Source organism: Lactuca saligna, chromosome 5, assembly GCF_052625555.1.
Source record: "Lactuca saligna cultivar CGN05327 chromosome 5, ASM5262555v1, whole genome shotgun sequence".
NCBI lineage: Eukaryota > Viridiplantae > Streptophyta > Magnoliopsida > Asterales > Asteraceae > Lactuca > Lactuca saligna.
Window position 1 is genome coordinate 185819755 of NC_136421.1, and position 24185 is coordinate 185843939.

Sequence of the window (24185 nt, forward strand, 5' to 3'; positions counted from 1 at the left end):
GAAGAAGAAGAAGAAGAAAGGAACAAAGAGAAGAGGTGTAGAGCAAAGATCCAAGGTCAAAATCAGAGTTCTTTGAGGTATTTCTCGGAATCCTCCTATTTTATGCTTAAAATCTCCATTAGAACATTTCTAGGGTTAGTTGATGTATTTTTCCAACCTTATAGTTGATTGGATGCCTTAATAGGTCGAGATATCCTTAGATCTGTTCATTTGGGAGTTGTAGAGCCCAGATATATTGCCTTTTTGAAGTTGCTTTGTATGAGAACCCTAGATCGAGCCTTTATCATGCTTTTTGAACCTTATTATCTTCTTGGATGCTTATGTACACGTAAAGATAGAATCTTTACGTGTTAATCGAACTAAGGAAGCCCAGATCTATAAGTTTTAGATGCTGGATCCAAGCAGAATCGAGTTTTGAGTAGCTGCATGGATGCGACTCGGCGAGTCGGAAGAACGACTCGGCGAGTCAAGCCGCGAGTCCCGATTTTTCCCCTTTTGAGTGATGTCGAGTGGGAACCTGTGAGTGGGAGAGTGGACTCAGTGAGTTGGAGGGCATACTCAGTGATGGAGGGACTCGACGAGTTGTTCATACAACTCGGCGAGTCCAAGGCAATCTTCTTATGATTCAAGAACAACTCGTCGAGTTGTTCATACGACTCGGTGAGTCGGATGCAGATGACCTGAGTGTTGATAGAGAGCGGGAACTCGTCGAGTGTATGCCATACTCGACGAGTAGCAGCGAGCAAGGTTGAGAAATGAGAGTAGGGACTCGGCGAGTTGGCGGCCCAACTCGACGAGTCAGGTCAACTATAAAGTTGACTTTGACCAGGAGAGTTGACTTTAGCCAGGGGTAAAAGTGTCATTTACCCCAATGCAGTTATTAGTAATTTGATTGAGTGTATTTGTGGATTTGTAGCCGGGGAGATACCGGAGCAGCAGCAGATAGTTCCCGGAGCCACACACTCAGCAGCCAGATCACGAGGTGAGTTTCCTTTCAGTTGGAACGGGTCTAAGGCCACAATGCCGGCCCGTTTAGCTAGCAGTAGTATCCGGACTTCGGTCCGATGCAGATTCTAGTATGTTTGATGCCTTCGTGGCTCAGACAGTATTTTGTGTTATGTGTTTCGGGTTACATCCCGATGTAGTATGCTATCTATGTACTCATGTTAATTGATATGCTTATGTGATGCTATGTTCAGTATGTTCCGGACTTCTGTCCGATGCAGTCAGTTTCGGACTTCAGTCCGATGCAGTTAGTTCTGGACTTTGGTCCGATGCAGGAGGCAAGGCCTCAGTAGTTCCGGATCCCGATCCGATGCAGAGGGCAAGGCCCTGGTTAGTTCCGGACTTTGGTCCGATGCAGTTTCCGGACTTCGGTCCGATGCAGTGGGCAAGGCCCAGTATGTGTTTATATGTATTATATGGTATGTGGTAGTTTGCGGGAGCTCACTAAGCTTCGTGCTTACAGTTTCAGTTTTGGTTTCAGGTACTTCCGCAAGCAAAGGGAAGAGCTCGGGTTGATGGCATCGCACACACACACCACAGCTTCAGCCGTCCTGGGAGTTGTTTTGATTTTCATAGATGTGATTGATATGGTCTTGATACAGTTTACTCATAACACTTTACTTTTGTTTGTGAGATATTGACGTGCGAGTTTACCTTATGATTTTATCATGGTGTTTTAGTAATTATTCAACAAAAAATTTTGGGTCGTATTTTGGGATGTTTCAAATAGCATATAATAGGGACTAAATGTGGACCAAAGACTACTTTAGGGACCCATGTGAAAATTTTACTCTAATAAATGAAAGTTTTTTTTGCCACATGACACACTCTCATTCAATTTGACAAATGTTATTTTGTGGTTATTTTGAATTAATTTTTTTTCCACATGTCATTTTATAGGTCTTTCTGTTTTAAAAAATTTCACATAATACTAAACTCCTTGACATGAAACATCAGGTTGATCTATTACGTTAAAGTATTATGTGGAATTGTTTAAAATAGAAAAACTCATAAAATGATATGTGGAAAAAATCAATTTTAATAATTTATTATTTTTCTTATTTTCTTATAAATCTAAAGTTTTTAAATATTCAGACCTTTATATTTAAAAAAATTTAATTAACTCATGTAATACATAGTTACACCTAGTAAATAAATAAACATATCGAATGAGATTGTACAATAATTGCTCTAGTTTTTCATCTTTTTTCCTTACAACAATAGTTTACGAAAATAAATATTAGTTATCTCATAGTATATATTTGGAATGTATAGATCATTCGTAATGTCATGTCCTAAATATGGTTATTCATGAAGATGCATGAAGCATATACAAATAATTGTCAACCATGCATTTCACACTGAAAAATATATAGGACCACACCCCCCAGGAAAAAATCTACACTATAATATATGATGTTAATGTGCGATATAATATAAAATATGATTGCTGAAGACGAATATCAAACCGAAACAACCATTAACAACCTAAAGAAAACGCCAATATCTGAAAGCAATAACAACTAAATTTTACGAATTCCTTGCTCGGGCATAAGCAAAATAAAGATGGAGAAATATAATTACTGATTTTCTAAGTTGTATATGTTGGATTTTAATCATTTTGTATTCAGCTATAAATAAATTAGATAGAAATTTTTATTTATTAGGTTAATAAATAAAACCATCTAACTAAATAAAGTATTATAATTTTAATGTTGCAAATGATATTTTCTGTTTATGAACTTTCTAAAAAAGTTCAATACATATCGATCGAAGGCAAACGGGCAACAAGCTGCGCCGCTAGTCCTTTCTGGATGGCAAAACCAATTCTTTTGAAAACAACATTTGTGGATCTAGGAGATATGCATTATAATGCATGACCCGTTGGACTCTATGAAGGAGCTCCACCGCCTCTGGTACGAGAAAACCAAATGTATCGAATGCAAAAGGAACAAACACATGTTGATTTTCTCTACATGCATTCTCGTGCTTTACCACTTTGCAAGCAGCGGCTTGCCCAGCTGCAAAACCTCCGCTCCCCAAACCAACGAGAGGAGATACACCAGTAAGATCCACGCACGCATGCTTCCCTCCTATCCATCCAAAGACCACAATGTCAGCCGGTCTAAGTGTGGACCTGCCATCCTGCTGGTCCGTCAAAAAGTTCACTGGCGCTTCTTTCTTTACAAATATACCAGCACGCCGACAAACATCAAAGAGAACATCCCGAACCACATCATGTCTATACTTGAAACCATGGAGCTCTTTACAATGAACCGCGTGTTCCCCAAATGTATCCAAACATGCCTTGCGACAAACTGGACATATCTCGTCAATTGAGAATATGAGAATCATGAGGCGGTAACGAAGAATAATTCGAAACTCCACAGGAGACATAAAGTATGTATAAAGTTGAACCAATTTTTAGACTAATTAGGTTGAAAGTAGATGGTTGAAGAGTGTATTTAAAGATGCATTATTTTTTTCTATATTTGAAGATAAAGAAACAAAAATGGTTAAATATAACCTGAAAACACCATAATTCAAAAGAAAATTGAAATCACATATAGCTTAAAAAGTGTAATTGTACTCCAAATTTTTAGAGGAAAGTAACTCGTTTTTGTAAATAGTAGATTGTAAATCTTCCTTCAATTCCTTTTTGTAAAAATAAATAAATAAATAAATAAACACATGTATTTGTAATAAAAAAAGAACATAATAAATTTATTTAAAATTTAAAAGGTCAAAATTGACTAGGTCAAAAAGCCAAAAATATATATATGGAAGTTGGTGTCCTAACAAAAGCCGATGCCTTGAACAAAGCCAAAGATGACAAGAGTTTCTTCTTTTTATTCCTTTGCAAACTTACATCCTGATATTTAATACAATAACGAGTTCATTAAGCCATTATTAGGTATTGAAGTGTAAATAAGATTAATATAATGAAAAAAAAAAAAAATCTCTCTCATGAGAAATTCATATTAGAGATGTTGATGTGGAAAAACATATATCACAATGAAACCACTTATTACAGAAATATCAACATATGACCACGGTTTTCAAATATGGCCTTATTCCTAAAATGATTTATGACAAAAAGGTTATCCATGAAATATTTCGAAGTTAATTTGGAATATGGTTCAGAAATAAGCTTTGTCGAAATGGCTTATGGTTTTCGAAATGTGATTACAAGACCTAAAGTAATTTCGAAAATAACATTATCAGAAATCGTGAACCAATTTTTGAACTCACTTAGATTTAAGGAATCAATTTTCTAACATAAATAACTCAATTTTGATGATTTTGAAATATATATATATATATATATATATATATATATATATATATATATATATATATATATATATATATATATATATATATATATATATATATATATATATATATTATCTATTTAAGGATACATTTTCAATCTATTATTTCTTTCTCTCACTTTCAACCCTCCCAAGTCCCAACCCAAGAAATGGAATCCTCCCTACCACATAATATGATACAAATATACAAGCACAAGGTACAAGTTGAGATGAGAGATAGGAGAGAGGGGTATCGGCTCCAAGAACCGTCTCGACTTAAATTTTTCTGGTATCGACCATGGTGGAGCCTTGTTCCTAACGGTACCAAGTGCAACCTGAACGCCTTGTCGTTCGATTTTATCCACTCTTCAAGGGTAGGTTTTCTTTGCTTGAATACGTTATCAATGTATGTAGGTGGCCATCAAAACCTTTTGAGTTAGGTGTGTGAGGACATACACGTAAGTGTTATTCAAATTCTTTTTTAAAGAGATTATCAAAACAAGAGAAATCATCTGGCCAAGAAGAAATCTAGGAAGCAGGTACAACAAATGACGCACTACATATGGTGTGTAATGCATGAATTAATTACGATATGCAATGTTGGAGTCGCAAACGGCTAAACAATGCGTAATTCAACTTTCCGAATTGGTTCTTACCTACGATTTGGCCACTATTTAAAATAAGTAATAAGGCTAAAAACAACTGTGAAAACATGCTTGGATGTATATGGATGGTTTCCCATGGTTGGATGTATGTGGATGGTAGAGTACATAGCAATAGTAACAAAATTTTAGGAATTTATATCTATTTCTCGTTTGATATCAATTCAGGTGAAAACGCGTCGGAAACTAATCTTTTGAGGGAGTTACTATCACATAAGAAGTAGCTATTTATTCCTAGATTTATGAAGAAAAAAAAAATGTTGTAAGAAACACTTATCATTTTGTTTCAATTTGTAATATATACGCACTAAACACATTAATGATTTACTATGGTTTTATGAGTTCTTATTTCTAAGTTTTGAGTTACCAATTAATGAAAAGACAACAAATAAATTGGTTATAGCAAACTAATTTTATTTATAACAAAGTTTCTTACATAATATATTCCTAGATAAATTGATTATTATGTACCAAAAAAACTAGTAATAAATTTATCTCTTCCTTAACAACCTTTTGCCAGAAAACAATTTCAGTTCCTAGATTGACAAAGAATGTTGGAACAAGATCTACCAAGACATCTAACTCTAGTTGTAGGTGGCAGTCCAAGAACCTAAAGACATTACATCGAAGACATGAATACCTTATTTGTTAACTTTATTTTCTTTGTTTTGACAATCTTTCAATGCACATACGACCTCAAATTGTTCTATTAAAAAAAACATAATGCATATCAACTAGAAATAGTTTCGAAAATAACTTTCTAGATTTGCGAACCAATTCTTGTTTTTTAAAAATATTAACTTCATGCTTTTAACAAAATATTTTGAAAATAAAACCAAGATAAAATACTTCTATTTATGCAAAACGATGTTGAAGATAAAATTGCTTCACATGTTTTCGAAGACATGTAATCTGATTTTCGAACATATTCTTCAAAATTAGGTTGTTACAATGTAATATATGTTTTTCCTTTGTGGTGAATTATCTCTTAATATCATCATTACCAATAACAAAAGATACCATTTACCAAATCCTTGAAGGATGAGTTTATTTTAAAGACCAATTTGCATGATTAAAAAGAGTGTACTATCAAACCTAAACAATAAAAAACAAAGTAAAAGTAAAGTAAAGTTGGTGTAGTATTCAGTATTCAAAAGGAATGAGTCAACACTTACAAAATTAGTTACACATCCGACCCCCATCACCTTTAATACTTTTCATTTCACCTTTCAACATTTATCTAGGTGGGTCACTACTTTCATCTCATCTCCACCTGCCCATCGTAACACCCTAAAAGTCCACTTACTCATATAGAACTTTACGTTTATATATATATATATATATATATATATATATATATATATATATATTATACAGAAGATGTATTGGGTATGTTGGTATTAGTAAATAAAATATGTTCCTCCTCAATAGTGGTGGTGTCTTGGGTTAATGAAACTGAAACCCAAGTTTCTGTTATTTTTTGGAGTTTTCCATGTTTTGAGTCTATTAAAGTAAAGGCTCGAAGTGTGTTGTGAGAGAATCTTTTGACCCTAGGAACAATAGCCCCGTTTAGGTATATGGTGTTGTCATCCCCAACCACAATCATTTTACGTTGACCATTTCCAAATGCCAGCTCCTTATGCATGTGTCCAAACACCACCACTGGAATGGAATATTTGGTGCTACCTTTAAGTTGAGATATAGCAACCGCTAAATCTGTACCACAAATAATAGTAAATCACCGTTTTGCCCCTTAATAAATGAAAGTGAAGTATGTTGTTGATATATATATATATATATATATATATATATATATATGATCAATCACCTGGATCACCATGGTCTCCACCTCCACGCACCCAATCTCTTCCACAGATGTCATTCATGTTGGAGCCAAGCCCTCAAGAAATTTTTTGCAAAATTGATTTGACCGTTTGACCATGAAACATGAAATGAGATGTTTATATGTTGGGAAAATGGCGTACCTGTGGGCCCATTGTGAGCAAGAAGAATGATGGAATGATCCTTTGGTGTCCCTACAGCAGCTTCACAGATTCTCTTTGCACTTTCCTTCATGTTGTCGACTCCATATCTGTCAGCAACACGTGTATAAATACTAGAAATAGCAACCTACTTTCATTTATTTGTGTATTATTATAACATCCTACTCAAAATCATTGTTCAACAAAAATCGTAAGAGATTGAACTTTTTGTGTGAATTTTTTTTACCATTTGGCGATTTAGCCATTGAACTTAAGGTTTTTCTCAAGACTTGGACACTTAAATATTATTATAATATAAAACTAATCGTAGAACAACAATCCAGTGGCTAAATCGATTAAAAAAAAAAAAAAAAAAAAAGGTGAAAGTATGTTGTGCTTTTCTGCATTACAATTTTTTTCAAAACTTGCAACCAGGGTTCAGGGTTTAGGGTTCTTCAATGCAATCCTATTTAAGTTGATACATGCAAAAAACTTAAAAGGAAACAGACCTTTTAGTCAAAAGTTGTTTTCTAAAGAGCCTTTCACCTCCACAAGAAAAGGGGCGTCCTCCAACAACACTAAGCTTCAATGAATGGAAGTCTAATCTTTGGTAACCAACATGCTCTTCCCCAAAACTAAATGTCAATTGTCAATTGTCAATTGTCATCTCACAATATAATTATACAATGGATTCTTTTTTTTTAAAAGGAACATATGATATTGTATTAAACATGATTGTTATATCAGAATATTGAGTCATGTAGGTTTTTGAGCTTAGAAATAAGATTAAAAAAAAAAAAACTTTAAAACTGGAAATAAGTAAAGCTCTCACCTTTCCAGCTGGAGTTGAACAGCATCTTTCCCCCTTCAAAATAAATGAATGGACACAGTTAGAAGATTTCTTACTTTTCTAGTATTTAATTACATAGTAATCATAAATTATGAAGATAAATAAATCAGAAGTTGATAATGCATTTTATTAAAAATTGTCTAAATTATTATTATTTACAAAAGAATTGTTAAATAATTAGATGGGTGTCTAAATTTGAACCTTAAGGTGTCCTTGGCCCTTGAGGTGTGAAATTTGTATTTGATTTTGGGGATGGGTTTTTGACATACAAATCACTTAAAAATAATGATAATTTTATATTAGGAATTTCATCACTTGTGTCTTCCAATTAATATGTGTATTTGATGTCATAGCTTCATTCATTCTTCTAAACAATCATTCCATTAATGATCCAAATTTTATTTGGAACAGCTCCAATGCTACCTTTGACTTCTTTAACTTGTGAAGCTACAACCATTTGCGAATACGAAGTTAGAATGTACATATGTGTGATAAAACTACATTGCGCGACACGTCCATTTTCTGGACTCTGGTTCACAGCATCTCCATCTTTTTCTCTCTTTGTCATATCCTACAAATATGCACCGGATTGTTTTCTTTTCTAACTTGCTGTGAAGGTGGTTAGGTATGAACACATAGCATACACACCCAAATACTCGAAGGTAGCTTACATTGGGTTTTACTTTCCAAAGTAGTTCGAAAGGGGACACAAACTTTAATCCTTGTTGTGGAATTCGATTGATTACATATGAGTTGTTTGCATGGCTTCAGCCCAAAACCTCCGGGGTATATTTTTATCATGTAGCATGCTTCTACATATTTCATCCAAGTGCCTGTTTTTTCTTTCAGAGACCACATTTTGTTAGGGTGTGTTTGGGGATGTCAGTTGCCTCTTGATCTTGTTAGTGAACTCAGCTGAGTCTGAACATAAACACATTACAACATATTTCAAGTCTCTTTTTGCTTCTTTAAATTCCTTAAACTTTTGGGATACTTCTGCCCTTTCTTCCATGAAATACACCTATTGGAATGTAAATGTTGTACATATGCATTGGCCTAGTTTTAGCCCATAGGGTTTCCTATGTCTAGGGATCCTGCCTCTTTATATACCCTTACATCTTCTTGTAATAAGATATCAATCAATAAGGTTATTTTCACCTTAAATCTATTTTCTAGTTTACATGGTATTAGAGCGATGTTTAGGGTTGGAGGGTTTTTTGCATTGAGAGATTACTGTTCACGGAGTATTGTTCATTCGATATTGTTCACAAAGTACTGTTCATCGGGTAATGTTCATCGAGCACTATTCTGGTACTGTTCATCGGTATTCCAACACCACCGTTTTCTGATTAGGGCATCTTGTGAGTGCCATTCTCTTTTCTTATTTGTTTCTAGTTCGTAAAGATGTCCAGAGGAGACAAATCATCTAGCAGCAGTGGTCCACAAGTACCTGAGTTGCTTCCGGTAATTGCTAGATTCACCGACAACAAACTTAATGGCTCCAATTTCTTTGAGTGGAACAAAACTACTCGGATCTACCTCCAAAGCATGGGAATGGCTTCTCATCTCATATCTAATCCCCCAAAAGGTGATGGTTCTGATTTGTGGTTACAAAGTGATGCTCGTTTGTATTTGCAGATTGTCAATACTATCGAGCCTTCTGTCTCTTCTCTGGTTAGTCACTGTGAATATGTAAAAGAACTTATGGACTATCTTAACTTCTTATATCCTGGACAAAGCAACATCTCACGAATCTATAGTGTTTCTAAGTCCTTTCATAGTGGGGAACAACAACATCGATCACTCACCACTTGTGTCATCGAATTTAAGAAAGTATATGAGGAGCTCAACTCTCTTCTTCCCTTGAGTGCTGATGTCCAAGCTATGCAGACTCGGAGAGAACAAGTGGTTGTAATCAGTTTCTTGACCAGTTTGCGACCAGAATTCGACTCTATTAGATCTCAGTTCTTGAATGAATCCGGCATTCCTTCCCTTCAAGAAATATTTTTGAAATTAGAATATTCAGTCTCCACAACTTCTGATCATAATAGTGATTTGGTTAGTCGAGGAGGATTTCATGGTGGCTCCCAAGGAGGATCTCGTGGGGGTCACAGAGGGGGTCCTAGAGGTAGTCATAGTAACCAAACTACAGACTCACAGGTTGCTATCTCAACTTCTGATGATGTTGAGTGTTACTATTGTCATGATTTTGGTCACACCAAACGCACTTGTAAGAAGCTCTTGTCTAGAAATCAGAAAAGCTCATCAGCACATGTTGCTTCTTGATCAGACAACACTGTTACCATACCCGCAGAAGAATATGCACACCTTTTAAAGACAGAAAATTCCATTGGTTCAACTGCTGCATTTGCTGAAAAAGGTAACCCTAATACATCCCTATTATCTTCTGCCTAAAAATGGGTAATCGATTCAGGTGCCTCGGATCACATGACGGGTAACCCTAATACATGCCTATTATCTTCTGCCTCAAAATGGGTAATCGATTCAAGTGTCTCAGATTACATGACACATGACAAGTAATCCTACCCTCTTCTCTAGTCTTGATAAACACACATTTTCATCTCATGTCACGATCGTTGATGGGTCTACCCCACATGTTCTTGGTTCTGGCACATTGAACTTACGCCATCTGTTTCCTTATCCTCTGAACTGGGACTACCAAATTTCTCATTCAATCTATTATCAGTCAGCAAAATTACCCGTGCCTTAAATTGGTTGTCTCATTCTTTCCTGATTATTGTTTCTTTCAGGATCCGTCAACAAAGAAGATTATTGGTAGAGGACAGGAATCTGATGGCCTATACATATTCAAACATCAAACACCTTACTCTTTGGCGTTATCCACTTCATCCCCATTTGAAGTTCATTGTCAATTAGGTCATCCGTCTCTGCAGAATCTAAAGAAGTGTCCTGAGTTTTCTTATTTAACGTCTTTGCAATGTGAGTCTTGTCAGTTTGCTAAACACCAACGTATTCATTTAAGTCCAAGACTCAATAAGCGGGTTTCATCCCCATTTGAGTTAGCCCATTCTGATGTTTGCGGACCATGCCCTATTACTTCAAAACTTGGGTTTAAATATTTTGTTACGTTTGTTGATGATTATTCGCATACTATTTGGCTTTATTTTATGAAAAATCGATCTGAAGTGTTTACACATTTTTGTTCATTCTATGCTGAGATTAAAACACAATTTAAAATCACCACCCAAACCCTTCGTAGTGATAACGCAAAAGAATATTTGTCTCAAACATTTCAATCTTACATGCTTCAAAATGATATTCTTCATGAGTCTTCCTATGTTGACACACCAGCCCAAAATAGGGTCACAGAACGAAAAAATCGTCATCTTTTAGAGGTGGTTTGGGCTCTTTTATTTCACATGTTTGTTCATAGAACTTATTGGGCTGATGCGCTTTCTACTGTTTGTTTTCTCGTTAATGGATAGTATTCTGTTGTCTTGGATGGTATGAGTCCACTCTCGGTTCTATTTCCTACAAAGTCACTGTTTCCTGTCGAACCAAAGATCTTTGGTAGTACGTGTTTTGTCCGTTATACCCAACCACACCTAACCAAGTTGGATCCAAAGTCCTTGATATGTGTCTTCCTTGGTTACGCTAGACTTCAGAAGGGCTACAAGTGTTTCTCTCCTGCACTTAATCGATACAGTGTATCTCAAGATGTTACATTTCATGAAAATATACCCTTCTTTCCTATGACTAATCGTTCCAACCCAAGCATGTCTGATGATCTGTTGGTATATACCATACCTGCTCCCGAGTCTCCTAGCTCATGTAACTCCACACAACGTGAAGAGCATATTAAGCCACCAATTATTCACGTATATAGACGCCAATGACCTACATCAAATCCCGATCTAATACCATCTTCTTCTATAGATCCAAGTACTGATGAAACTCATGTGCTATGAGTGATTCATCACCTTCCTATACACAGGAACCTGATCTTGATGTTCCTATTACCCTAAGGAAAGGTAAGCGTTCATGTACATACCCTATAGCCTCTTTTGTATCCTCCGGTAAACTGTCTGCAGCTTCACGCTCTATGATCTCTACACTTGATACTATACATGTTCCTAAAATGATTGGTGAAGCCTTGAACCATTCTGGATGGCAGGATGCTATGATTGATGAGATCAATGCTCTTGATCATAATAATACATGGGAGTTGGTAGAATTACCTGTAGGTAAAAAGCCGATCGGTTGTAAATGGGTATTCATGGTGAAAGTTAATCCAGATGGATCTGTGGCTCGTCTGAAGGCACGGTTGGTTGCTAAAGGATATGCTCAACCTTATGGGGTTGACTACTCAGAGACATTCTCTCCTATAGCCAGGTATCCTCTATCCGCTTGTTCATTTCATTAACTAATACTTACGATTTGGGCCCTTCATCAACTGGATGTGAAGAATGCCTTCATGCATGGTGATTTACCTGAGGAAGTTTATATAGAGCAACCACCTGGGTTTGTTGCTCAGGGGGAGTATGGTAGGGTTTGTAAGTTACGTAAATCATTGTATGGTTTAAAGCAATCCCCTCGGGCTTGGTTTGGACGGTTTAATGTTGTGGTAACAAAGTTTGGCTTACAAAGAAGCTTTTATGAGCATTCTATGTTCTTTGCTTCATCTTCTTTTGGAGGCATTCTGCTAGTAGTGTATGTTGATGATATTGTGATTACCGGGAGTGATGGAACTGGAATCAAGAAACTGAAAGATTTCCTTGCATCTTGATTTAAAACCAAGAACCTAGGTCCTTTAAAATATTTTTTGGGAATTGAGGTCTCTCGTACTCGAAAAGGGATCTGTTTGTCTCAACGAAAATATTGCTTGGATATTCTGAGAGATTATGGGATGATTGAAACAAAGCCTTGCGAGTCCCTAATGGTTCCGAATATGAAATTGAAAGCAGATGATGGAGATCACTTGAGAACCCAGAGAAATACAGAAAAGTTGTGGGAAGACTTAACTATCTGACGATTACACGTCCAGGCTTTGCTTTTCCAACGAGTGTTGTAAGTCAGTTTATGTCGTCATGGTATCCTATATCAAAATCATAGTTCTCATGTCATTGAAGGGTTCACAGATGCTAATTACAATGGAGATCCTACAAATAGACGATCTACCACAGGTTATTGTATATTTGTCGAAGGGAACCTAGTTTCGTGGAAAAGTAAAAAGCAAAATGTCGTTTCACAATCAAGTGTTGAATCTAAATATAGGGCTATGGCTCAGACTACATGTGAGCTTATATAGGTACGAAATTTGTTAGGTGAAATTGGGTTTGCTCAATCAAAACCAATGAACTTGTATTGTGATAATGAGGCGGCTATCCATATTGCAAACAATCCTGTGTTTCACGAAATGACTAAACATATCGAAGTAGACTGCCATTTCACTCTTGAAAAGCTAGAAGATGGAACCATCTCTATTCCTCATGTTCGAACAGGAAGCCAATTAGCTGATGTCTTTATCAAAGCTTTACCGGGTTCGCAGATATATACAATTTGTAACAAGCTGAGAATGTTTAACATTTATGATCCAGCTTAAGAGGGAGTATTGGAATGTAAATATTGTACATATGTATTGGCCTAGTTTTAGCCCATGGGCTCGCAGGGTTTCCTATGTCTAAGGATCCTACCTCTTTATATGCCCTAACATCTTCTTGTAATAAGATATCAATTAATAAGGTTATTTTCACCCTAAATCTATTTTCTAGTTTACAACACCCAAACAAATCTTGAATTGTCATCGATAAAAGTTACCATGTACCTTAAACCTTTGACTGATGGTTGCTCCACAAGCGCAAATACATCTGAATAGATAAGCTCTAAGGGTTGTTTAGCTTGAAAGTTCGACTTCTCAATTGTAGCAGTTAAAGGAAGATCGTTTGTTGTGATAGCGACCTTTATTTGAATCACGACCCCTTCCTTGAGAGTCGGAACTCTTAGCCTTATCTTTATCTCGCTTGAAGTTTTGACTCGAACCTCCCTTGTACTTTGTTCGACTTTACTCAGCATAAAGAGCTTCATCGGTTTTATCAGTACCACCTCCCACCTGCTTTACTAGAGTCTCTTGTGCTGCCAACAAATTTTCGAACTCCACTAAGGAGGGTTGGATTGACCGCCCTTGAATCATTGCTACAAAGCTCAGGAATTTTGGTTTCAAACCATGTATAATGACCCTTTTCATCCTTGTTTCACCAATGGGAGCTAAAGGATCTAACTCTCCAATCTCTCTGCACACAGCCTTAACTTTATGAAAGGATTGAGCCATTAAGGAATCAAAAACTCCTTTCGAGACATTGTCAAAAGATCATTCTCGAGCATCTGGAGCTTTGTATCATTTTTCTTGGAGAACAATGTAAGCAAGGTTTCCCATGCTTCATTTGGATTTGTAGCATCTCTTATATGTTCTAGCATTGCTTCTTCCATAATATTCTTCAGCACAAACATTGCTTTCCCAATCTTGATCTTCCATTTACGTAGTACACCATTGTTATCTTCAGCCTCTGGTTGGTTTATTTATGTTCCTTTTACAACTTCCCAAAGATCACGGCCTTGCATATACGACATTATGCAGGTAGACCAAGTATTGTAATTGTTTTGATTAAGCTTCTTCACACCACCAGCCACCTGCATCTCATGCATTTCAGCCATGACCCAGTGCTTTGATACCACTTTGTTAACCTGCTAGAGACCTTAAACAACACTCACACAAAGTTCTTTGAATGTACTATGAAGATAAAGACATACAGGAAACATAAGACATTAGACGTATGGAGAACACACACTAAGGGTGTTTGTTATTGCTAGATCAACTGCGGAAACAAAAACATCACATGCCTTATAAACATTACAAGGAACATGGAGCACAGAACATGGGATAACCCACCCCTACTTCTAAACTGCAAAAGACTAAATAAACAAAGTACTAAATAAAATAGATAAGACATAAAATGTAGAGTCTTCGATGCATAGAAACCGGATGCATAAAGGTGTTGTACTTTCAATACAAACTCCTATTGATCCTTGACTGGATCCAACCTAAATGATCTAACGGGAAAATGACCCTATTGCCCCTGCTAACTGTATTTAAGCCACAAGTGGAAGTATTACACCCAAGACGAGTTAAAAGTGTAACATTCTTGCTCAGAGTCCTTCGGTTCATGTTCTTGCAAATTTACCATTTCAACTATAAAACTCTCATAGACAATTTGATATAATCATGCTCCAACTTGAGAGGGAGTGTTAGACATATGTATGTGGGTTTGATTGCTTTTGATGCTTTCTTTTATTCAATTTCCTAGTTAGGTAATATTTTCATATAAATGGGGCTTTAACCTCACTATAAATGTATAAGAGACATTTCCAAATTTCCAGTATATTACAAAATTCAGGGATGGATGCCATGGTATATGTTTTTTTCTCCAATGACATTGTGGAGTAATATAGGTGTTTCTTTACTTCTAGTATCAGTATTTAAATCCCCCCCTCCCCTCTTTTTTTCTTTCACCCATGTATGGCAAGCACTTTATTCTTTTCAAAGAAGGTATATAATTACCATAATGCCCTTTTAAATATTGATGATTTTTACGAACAGAATTGTTAAGCTGGTTCTTTTAGCTCCAGAATGTTGGCCAGTAACTGAATTTGGGAATAAAATCGGTAGTGGTAAAAATAGTATTCCTATTATAGTCCAGTGGCAGTTGTTGCACTTTAATGACTAACCTAATACTTACTTTTCAGAAAAACTTTGTGTATTCCAGGCATCATGGTTCCCTAGAATAGCTGCTTTGGGCATTTTGAGTGCTGCAATGCTTCTAACAAGTTTAACATTTTCATTACCAAAATCACCTGGGCAAAGAAAACCAGAAGAAGATGATTAAAGAAAAGAGCACCAATATAAAGATTATAAGTAGACACTGAATTCATAAAGAAATTGCTTTGAAAGCAAAAATGAAAGAAATCTTGCCAGACAAATCTAGAAGAAAAAAAGCTCTGCACGAAAAACCTGCCTGTAAATAGCACCAAATCTGGCTGCAATTTCAAACAACAACTATTAACTAACAATAGAAAAATGCATAAGCATAACAATAAGTTCCTGAGTGAAAATGAGATAAATTCGTTATTTTGTTCAAGGTAGAATACACACCCACACAAATGTATATACATACTTATGAAAAAATCAATTAATGTTTGGAATGATCCACAGAAGAAGTAGCTGTGGATCCATTCCTACTATGAACTATATGCATAAGAACCACCTCAATCAGTCTTATATCGTTTCGAATTTGGAATTCATAAAAATTATATATTACTTTAGGGCAAAAAAGGAGTTGATTAGTTCATATTGAGCTGTAATAAAACAAAATTAAGCCAAACTTAGGAAAAGATGGAATGTGGAAATTAAAGCAGTTGAAGGACATAAATCATAATTACCCGCAATAGCTCAAGAGCCTTTGAATCTTCTTCGAGATTCCAGTCATCATGCTTCAAAATCCAACAATTACAGATAATTAATAGCTAAAAATCCATCGATTAGCACGTAATAATTAACACACAACGAAGCTCACAACGTCTCCGACGATGACTATCCTGACGGAGGAGGCCATGGATAAACGAATATTGCAGTTTAGCTTAGAAGAGTAAGACGCCGAAAAGGTCGGTGGCGATGGCGATTGGCTGGAGGAACCGAAGAGAACCGTCGGAATTGGCGTGTGCAGCAACGCGCCGGAGAACATAGAGGATCGTAATCTCGTGGTCGTACCGCCGTATATAAACTGCCACGACTTATATCTGATTTAAGAAAAATGTTACGATTAACCCCCTCAAGCTTTGAAACTTGTACATATAGTCCTTCAATAGTTTTTTAAGACAAAATTGCAAGAATGGTCCCTGTGGTTAGATCGAAATTGCTACTTTGGGCCAAACAGATTTGTACTAGCACTTATGGTCCAAATGTTCTAATTTTCTTGCCACTTTGGTCCAATTTACTTTAAACCTTTTTGTAATGACGATTTTGCCCTCAGATTTTGTTTTTTTTGTTTGTTTTTTTAATTTATTTAAATACTTTTATAATTAAAAGAAAAATAACAAAATTTGTATCTCTCTCTCTCTCTCTCTCTCTCTCTCTCTCTCTCTCTCTCTCTCTCTCTCTCTCTCTCTCTCTCTCTCTCTCTTTTATAAACACAAAATGATTTAGGGCTTTTATGTAAAAAGGGATCTCATGAGATACTGATTGTGTTTAAGTGGTCGAACTTAATGAAATTAGGGCTCATATTCCCTCGTTTTTCTCTGATAGTCAAACGAAAGGAAGTTGAACATGAAAGAATTGACATAGATAAAATCAACGACGTTGGAAAAAATGAGCATAAGCCTTCGTCGGTCGAATTGCAGGCCGAGATTGTCTCCAGGGTCGACTAGACCAAAGCGATGAAGGCGTGAAGCAGTAGCAAAGTTTCGCTCATTCCCATCCGAAGGGAGGGAAGGTGGGAGTCGAGAGAAGGGGACCTCTAATACGTCATTTTTTCATAAGTTACCCTACACTTACTTATTAACTTATAAGCTAATAAACTAATAAGCAATAAGCTTTTTTGCCAAACACCCCCTAAATGGTTATTACTTCCATTTATACATACCCAAACCACTTGTATTGTTTATCATCCTCTTTTTTTTCCTTAATTCCTTTATTAATTTAATGTCCTACTAAGTAAAATACTAAAAATATATAAATAATAGTTTATAAAAATAAACCTTTAGAATATCAGATGTTGTGATTCAAAAGTCGATAAATAGGTCTTTGAGAGGGCCAAAATACTCAGGTGTTAACTTGTTCATTGTGATTTTAAACCAAGTTTGGTCACAAATTAAAACATTTTCAACGATGGTATGTAATTCAAGGATTCATATTGATTTAGGTTCTCGAAACCTTAAAATATTGAACAAAATCTATATACAACCTTATAATAAGGACAATAATCACCGTAATCAGGAAGTCCATGTGATGAAACTTGATATTATAAGGACCAATGATGAAAAATGTTTCATTTTTAGACTAAACAAGATGAAAAATATACAAACTACCTTAATCATGTTAAATCTTGTGTTTAACCGTTCTTTGTTGCAAAAGTAAGATGCCAAAATATACAAACTAATGATAATACAATGCTCTAACTGGTCCTCTTGGTTGAGTTCTTTGAACCTGCAAAGCCAACACATTAAAGAAACATAGTAAAAACCTTTTTAGGAACAAACCTGATATAATAAAGCCTTCACCCAATATATTTATAAGATAAAATTACAAAAAGTTAAAAATGATGAAATCAATTACAAGTAAGGATTAAAATAAAAAACTTGTTAAGAAAGAGTCATCTGCATGAGAGATATTTGAATCAACATGTATTTTCTGATGGTTTCAAATTTTGAATTATCCGAAATTCAGGGAAGGAGATAGAATTTGTTGAGAAATATAAGGATTCAAAACACAGGTTAAAATTTAATATTATTTTATTGATGACTACTTGTACTATTAGATTAATGATTTGAACGTCTTAAAAAAATAATATTATTATATTCAATCTATTTTTAGAAATAGTGGGATTTGATAGTAAATATATATATATATATATATATATATATATATATATATATATATATATATATATATATATATATATATATATATATATATATATATATTAGGTTATAACTTGTGTACAACACTGCAAAATAAAACAACTTTAAAATTTAATTGGCATAATAATAATTAGTAGCAGATTTGCGAACAATTTTTTTTATAAACTTAGATACTTTATCTTGTAACTGTTTAATTTTTAATTTAAATGAATTTGGGTAAAATTTAAATCAATTTGGGGTAAACCATTTTCACCGCAAGAATAAAGTTACAATCCATTTTGACCATTTTCATAGCATTGCATGTTAAAACAATCAAAATTAATATTTTTATTCTTACATAGTCACAATTTCGTTTAATAACGACACTAAGGGGAATACGACATTTTTATATACGAAGAATGAGAAAAGCACAAAATAAAATACAAACACAATTTACTATAATCCACTAATGCTTATCATAAATTAGTTCACATTTTAGGATCTTTTATATTTATGCCAAATCTCATGTGGCATCCTGCATACATTGACATAGATTACAAGTATATGTCTTAAAAAATAAAAAATAATAATTCTTTGCGGCACACGAAGTATTCTACAAAAAAAACCAATGTAAAATGCTTTAAAAACAAATTTAGAAAAGTAATTAAGATGCCATACAAACAAATCATTAAAAGTAAGATGCTATAAAAAACAAATAACAATTTTTAATCAGACATTTTTTGACAGCCACTACAAGAGATATCAACTTGTTAGCATTTATCACTTGAAAGTAGGATGCTATAAAAAAACAAAACAATAATATTAAATTAGTTGCTATTTTTGAACTATTTTCTTTAAAAGAGAGTGGTTTTTTAGACGTTATCACCCTTAGTTTTTCCTTGAACTCAGCATCCATGAAGAGCAACATTAAACCATACCCCAAATTCAATAACTTCGCGAGACCTTTCTACATGTACAATAAAAATTAAAATGGTGATGCCACCAATATTAAAATGATATTTCTTTTTTTTTCACGCAATAATCCTCTGTTTCAACCTGTTGTATGTGATAATAATCTTTAATGAAATCAATCATATTTTAACTCTAACTAGCTCAAAGTTAACTGAAAACATTATGTAAGTGACTTATAATCCTTCATAATCAATTGAAATACTCGCATACCGTCATTATTAGTATGTTGATATGAGCAACTCAAGTTTTCAATTGATAACAACAATTTAAAAGTTTATTTTCATCCCATTTTGGTAAATGTTTTTCAAAACAATAAAGACCAAATGATAGATATACAACTCAATGATATTAGTTAAAACCAATTAATTGATAATATGGCTTTAAAAGAAAATATATATACCTTAGAAGGATCACGCTTTAAGAAATCAGTTAGGGTAGCTGGGCTCTACACTCAATTGATACACATAGACGCCATACAATAGAAGAATCTAAATGGACCGAAAAAAGATTTTAGAAATGTAATAAAATAATAAAAATAATAAAAAACTACAAAGTAATAAAATTCTATTAGTTGTGCGAGGTAACGGTGGATGTATCATCAAGTTCTTATTATCCTTTGTTAGTGACACAACCACAAATGTTAATCGGGTAATGATAAACATAGAAAGCTGAAATATATTATATAGGTGCTCATGATTCCAATTTTTCTGAAAGAAAATTAGTTCTTATAAATTAGTTATATTTAGTTGCAAGAAAAATATATGCTCTTTTTTAACCATATGATGGTTTGCATAAAAGCAAAAGCATTTAGATATCAAACAAAAGTTTTACATGTCTCAACCTTCACACCAGATTTCAAATTTATGGAGTAAAGAAGTAACACATACATACACACACAAACATACATTGAAGTATGTAACAATCTTTCATAGGAAAAAGAACTTCTTATGTTCATTTTATCAAACATATAGAATGCAACATCAAAATTAAGTTTTTCATCACCAAATCATGTACAAAGAGGAGTTTAAATATCATTAGATTATCACAATCAAATACCACACACACACACATACATACAGTAATGAACAACAAACTGAAGAAGAGAAATGGTAACAGATAGAAACACCAAAATTGTGACAATTGGAGGCATAATAATAATCATATTTCATATGTAAATTTAAATGTGGAATCAAACTTCTTCCATTTGGTTTCTAACCAATAAATCGTGAATATATTTTTTTATTTATATAAAAATTAGACATAATCGAATGTTGTCATTATCTAAAAAAATCTCCAAAACAAAAACTCAAAGTATTGGCTCTGGCTCCACAAAATCGCAAAATTAGAACTACATACCAAAAAAAGAATCAAAACTAAAAAATCATGAAATATCTTGCATCAAGAACCTTTATCGGGATCCTACTGTGAATCAAAGTCTTCATAATCAATTTTACCTTCAAAAACCTTTAAAGAGAACCCATAACCTGGCGAAGAACATGAAATAACTCAATTTTGCATACCAAGAATGACGAATTCCTGTCAAATTAAAAAAAATAAAACATTAACTAATTGATCAATGACAGAAGAAGAATTACAGGTTATTTGGTTTTCAAAAGAGATTGAGCGAAGGCGATAACAGTTGGAGTCAACAAATAGGGCTTTATTAAAAGGGATAATTAAGGAAACTTTTTAAATGTAACCAAATTATCCAAAAATTTTGAATTTCAATCAATAATAGGTTATTAATATCAATAATTAGTTGTCAAATATATCCTCTAAATTTTCTTGGGCGGGAAAACGAAGAGAAGATGGTCTAAGAAGGTGCCACGTGGAATGAAATAGGTCTATCAAGGGGACACGTGGTGGTTTAGGAGTCTTTTATTAGGATTAGGTAGGTGTGTGTGTGTGTATATATATAGATATATATATATATCTTTATTATCTTATAAAAGAAATCCCACTATTTCTAAAAATAGATTGAATATAATAATATTATTTTTTAAGACGTTCAAATCATTAATCTAATAGTACAAGTAGTCATCAATAAAATAATATTAAATTTTAACCTGTGTTTTGAATCCTTATATTTCTCAACAAATTCTATCTCCTTCCCTGAATTTCGGATAATTCAAAATTTGAAACCATCAGAAAATACATGTTGATTCAAATATCTCTCATGCAGATGGCTCTTTCTTAACAAGTTTTTTATTTTAATCCTTACTTGTAATTGATTTCATCATTTTTAACTTTTTGTAATTTTATCTTATAAATATATTGGGTGAAGGCTTTATTATATCAGGTTTGTTCCTAAAAAGGTTTTTACTATGTTTCTTTAATGTGTTGGCTTTGCAGGTTCAAAGAACTCAACCAAGAGGACCAGTTAGAGCATTGTATTATCATTAGTTTGTATATTTTGGCATCTTACTTTTGCAACAAAGAACGGTTAAACACAAGATTTAACATGATTAAGGTAGTTTGTATATTTTTCATCTTGTTTAGTCTAAAAATGAAACATTTTTCATCATTGGTCCTTATAATATCAAGTTTCATCACATGGACTTCCTGATTACGGTGATTATTGTCCTTATTATAAGGTTGTATATAGATTTTGTTCAATATTTTAAGGTTTCGAGAACCTAAATCAATATGAATCCTTGAATTACATACCATCGTTGAAAATGTTTTAATTTGTGACCAAACTTGGTTTAAAATCACAATGAACAAGTTAACACCTGAGTATTTTGGCCCTCTCAAAGACCTATTTATCGACTTTTGAATCACAACATCTGATATTCTAAAGGTTTATTTTTATAAACTATTATTTATATATTTTTAGTATTTTACTTAGTAGGACATTAAATTAATAAAGGAATTATGGAAAACGAAAAAAAAAAAAAAAAAAAAAGGACGATAAACAGTACAAGTGGTTTGGGTATGTATAAATGGAAGTAATAACCATTTAGGGGGTGTTTGGCAAAAAAGTTTATTGCTTATTAGTTTATTAGCTTATAAGTTAATAAGTAAGTGTAGGGTACTTATGAAAAAATGATGTATTAGATGTTCCCCACCGAAATAAGTTATTTTAATCCAAACATTTTTTTAACTTATAGTGATGTGGAACCTAATAAGTTGTTTTAAAAAAAGTTTAGCCAAACACCCCATTAATATGGTATGGTAATGCTCTTGAAAAATAGATGTCATTTAATATTCATTTCTCGAAGTGAACGCAAAACGGTTTTAACTCAAAAGAGATCAAATTATTCGCCGCCCGCCGCTTTGCGCGGGTAGACGGCTAGTATGTGTGTGTATATATATATATATATATATATATATATATATATATATATATATATATATATATATATATATATATATATTGCATTATTATAATTGTTGGTTAAATTATCTTAGTTTGATTATGAATTATTGGAGACCCTTTTGATCAATTTGGCTAACCATTGTTAGCATATTCTTTTCATTGGAACACGATATTAAATTATGTGTTATTAAACCATTTGACTTTGAAACATGAGTTAATAAACCATTTTGACTTGAATTTGGTTCGTTGTACCCTTGCCTTGATATTATTTTGTTTTTTGAAACTTTGTTGGTTTTCTATTAATTTTTGGAGGTCTGACTTGAGTGAAATGATTGTCAATATTATTTACTTAGAATGAATCAATCTCGGGTATTCTCACTAGTCATTCATTTCATGACTATATCAAATATTCTCACTAGTCATTCATTTCATGACTATACTTTGATATGTGCTCAAATTGAAAAGTAAATAAGAAGATAGATAATGCAAGGACATTTAGAAGGCCACAAATTTGTAGTAGTTTATTTAAACTTTGTTTTGTTATTGATTGATGTTACCTCGCTAATTTGGAATTTATTAGTTTGTTTTGAACTATGGAGCCGTATATTTCAAACTTTTGAAACTTAAATACCTTTTCGGATTTAAAATCCAATGATTTTAAAAATATTTTCAAAGTACTCTAGCAAATGGTGTTTCAATGCATAAAAGTAACATTTATAGCAAAGGGTGTTGCAATTACTTTATTATATTTATTTGTTTTTTCTTTTTTGTTATCTTTTGTGGAATGTCTTCTACATAAAGAACAGTCTCTCAACCTATGTTGGGGCTATAGACCATCCTACATTTCTCTTACCCCATTTGTATATGTAGTTTTAATTATTGGAAAACCAATCTGTTTTATACCAATTGTGACACCCAATTTTCATAAATGACATAGTATAAAGTTATAGAAATATTAAAAGTTGATATTATTGGGAGTTCAGCAAAATTCTCAAACAAAGATTGTATTGCTAGTCATCTATTATAAATCCCTAATCAACCATCCACAAGGGTCGTCGAGGGTGTAGTTTACATTTTTTTTTCCTTGATGGAGGCATAGAATATCACATTTCTTCTTATTTGATTACATATCGAGTCTATAACATAGTTGCAACAACGTAACATTTGAAATATTTCACAAGATAAACAAAAGAACATAGACATCGAGAGCATTTATGTATTATTCAACCTAGTTCTAGGCCTCCAATTTCAACTTAAGTTAATTCATTTTGCGACTACTTAAAGGCATATAGCTAATTAGTAATTACTATTCAACTTATGTTTTAGTATATTAAAATTTTGCTTCATCCATTAATCCTTTTGTTATATGTTTTTATCATAAGAGTACAAGGTGATAACCACGGATCAACAGTCTTAACTTTTTTCCATTTT

The 24185-nt window shown here is 33.6% G+C and overlaps 1 protein-coding gene across 3 annotated transcripts; it reads right to left on the reverse strand.

Moving 5' to 3' along the window:
- Nucleotides 1-6102: 6102 nt before the first annotated feature.
- On the reverse strand, nt 6103-16607 carry LOC144997909 (Calcineurin-like metallo-phosphoesterase superfamily protein). Of its 3 annotated transcripts, none has more exons than XM_078957775.1 (9): nt 16423-16607; nt 16289-16339; nt 15865-15886; nt 15589-15703; nt 7796-7828; nt 7473-7598; nt 6967-7073; nt 6810-6881; nt 6103-6697 (listed from the first exon to the last, which is right to left on the reverse strand). In XM_078957775.1, the coding sequence occupies exons 1-9, from the start codon at nt 16588-16590 to the stop codon at nt 6351-6353; spliced, it is 1041 nt and encodes a 346-aa protein (XP_078813901.1). In that variant the 5' UTR covers nt 16591-16607; the 3' UTR covers nt 6103-6350. The 3 variants fall into 3 exon arrangements, with proteins under 3 accessions (XP_078813901.1, XP_078813903.1, XP_078813902.1); XM_078957777.1 differs by having other exon boundaries at nt 15822-15886; nt 16423-16562; XM_078957776.1 differs by lacking the exons at nt 15865-15886; nt 16289-16339; nt 16423-16607 and adding an exon at nt 13620-14547 and having other exon boundaries at nt 15589-15696.
- Nucleotides 16608-24185: the final 7578 nt, after the last annotated feature.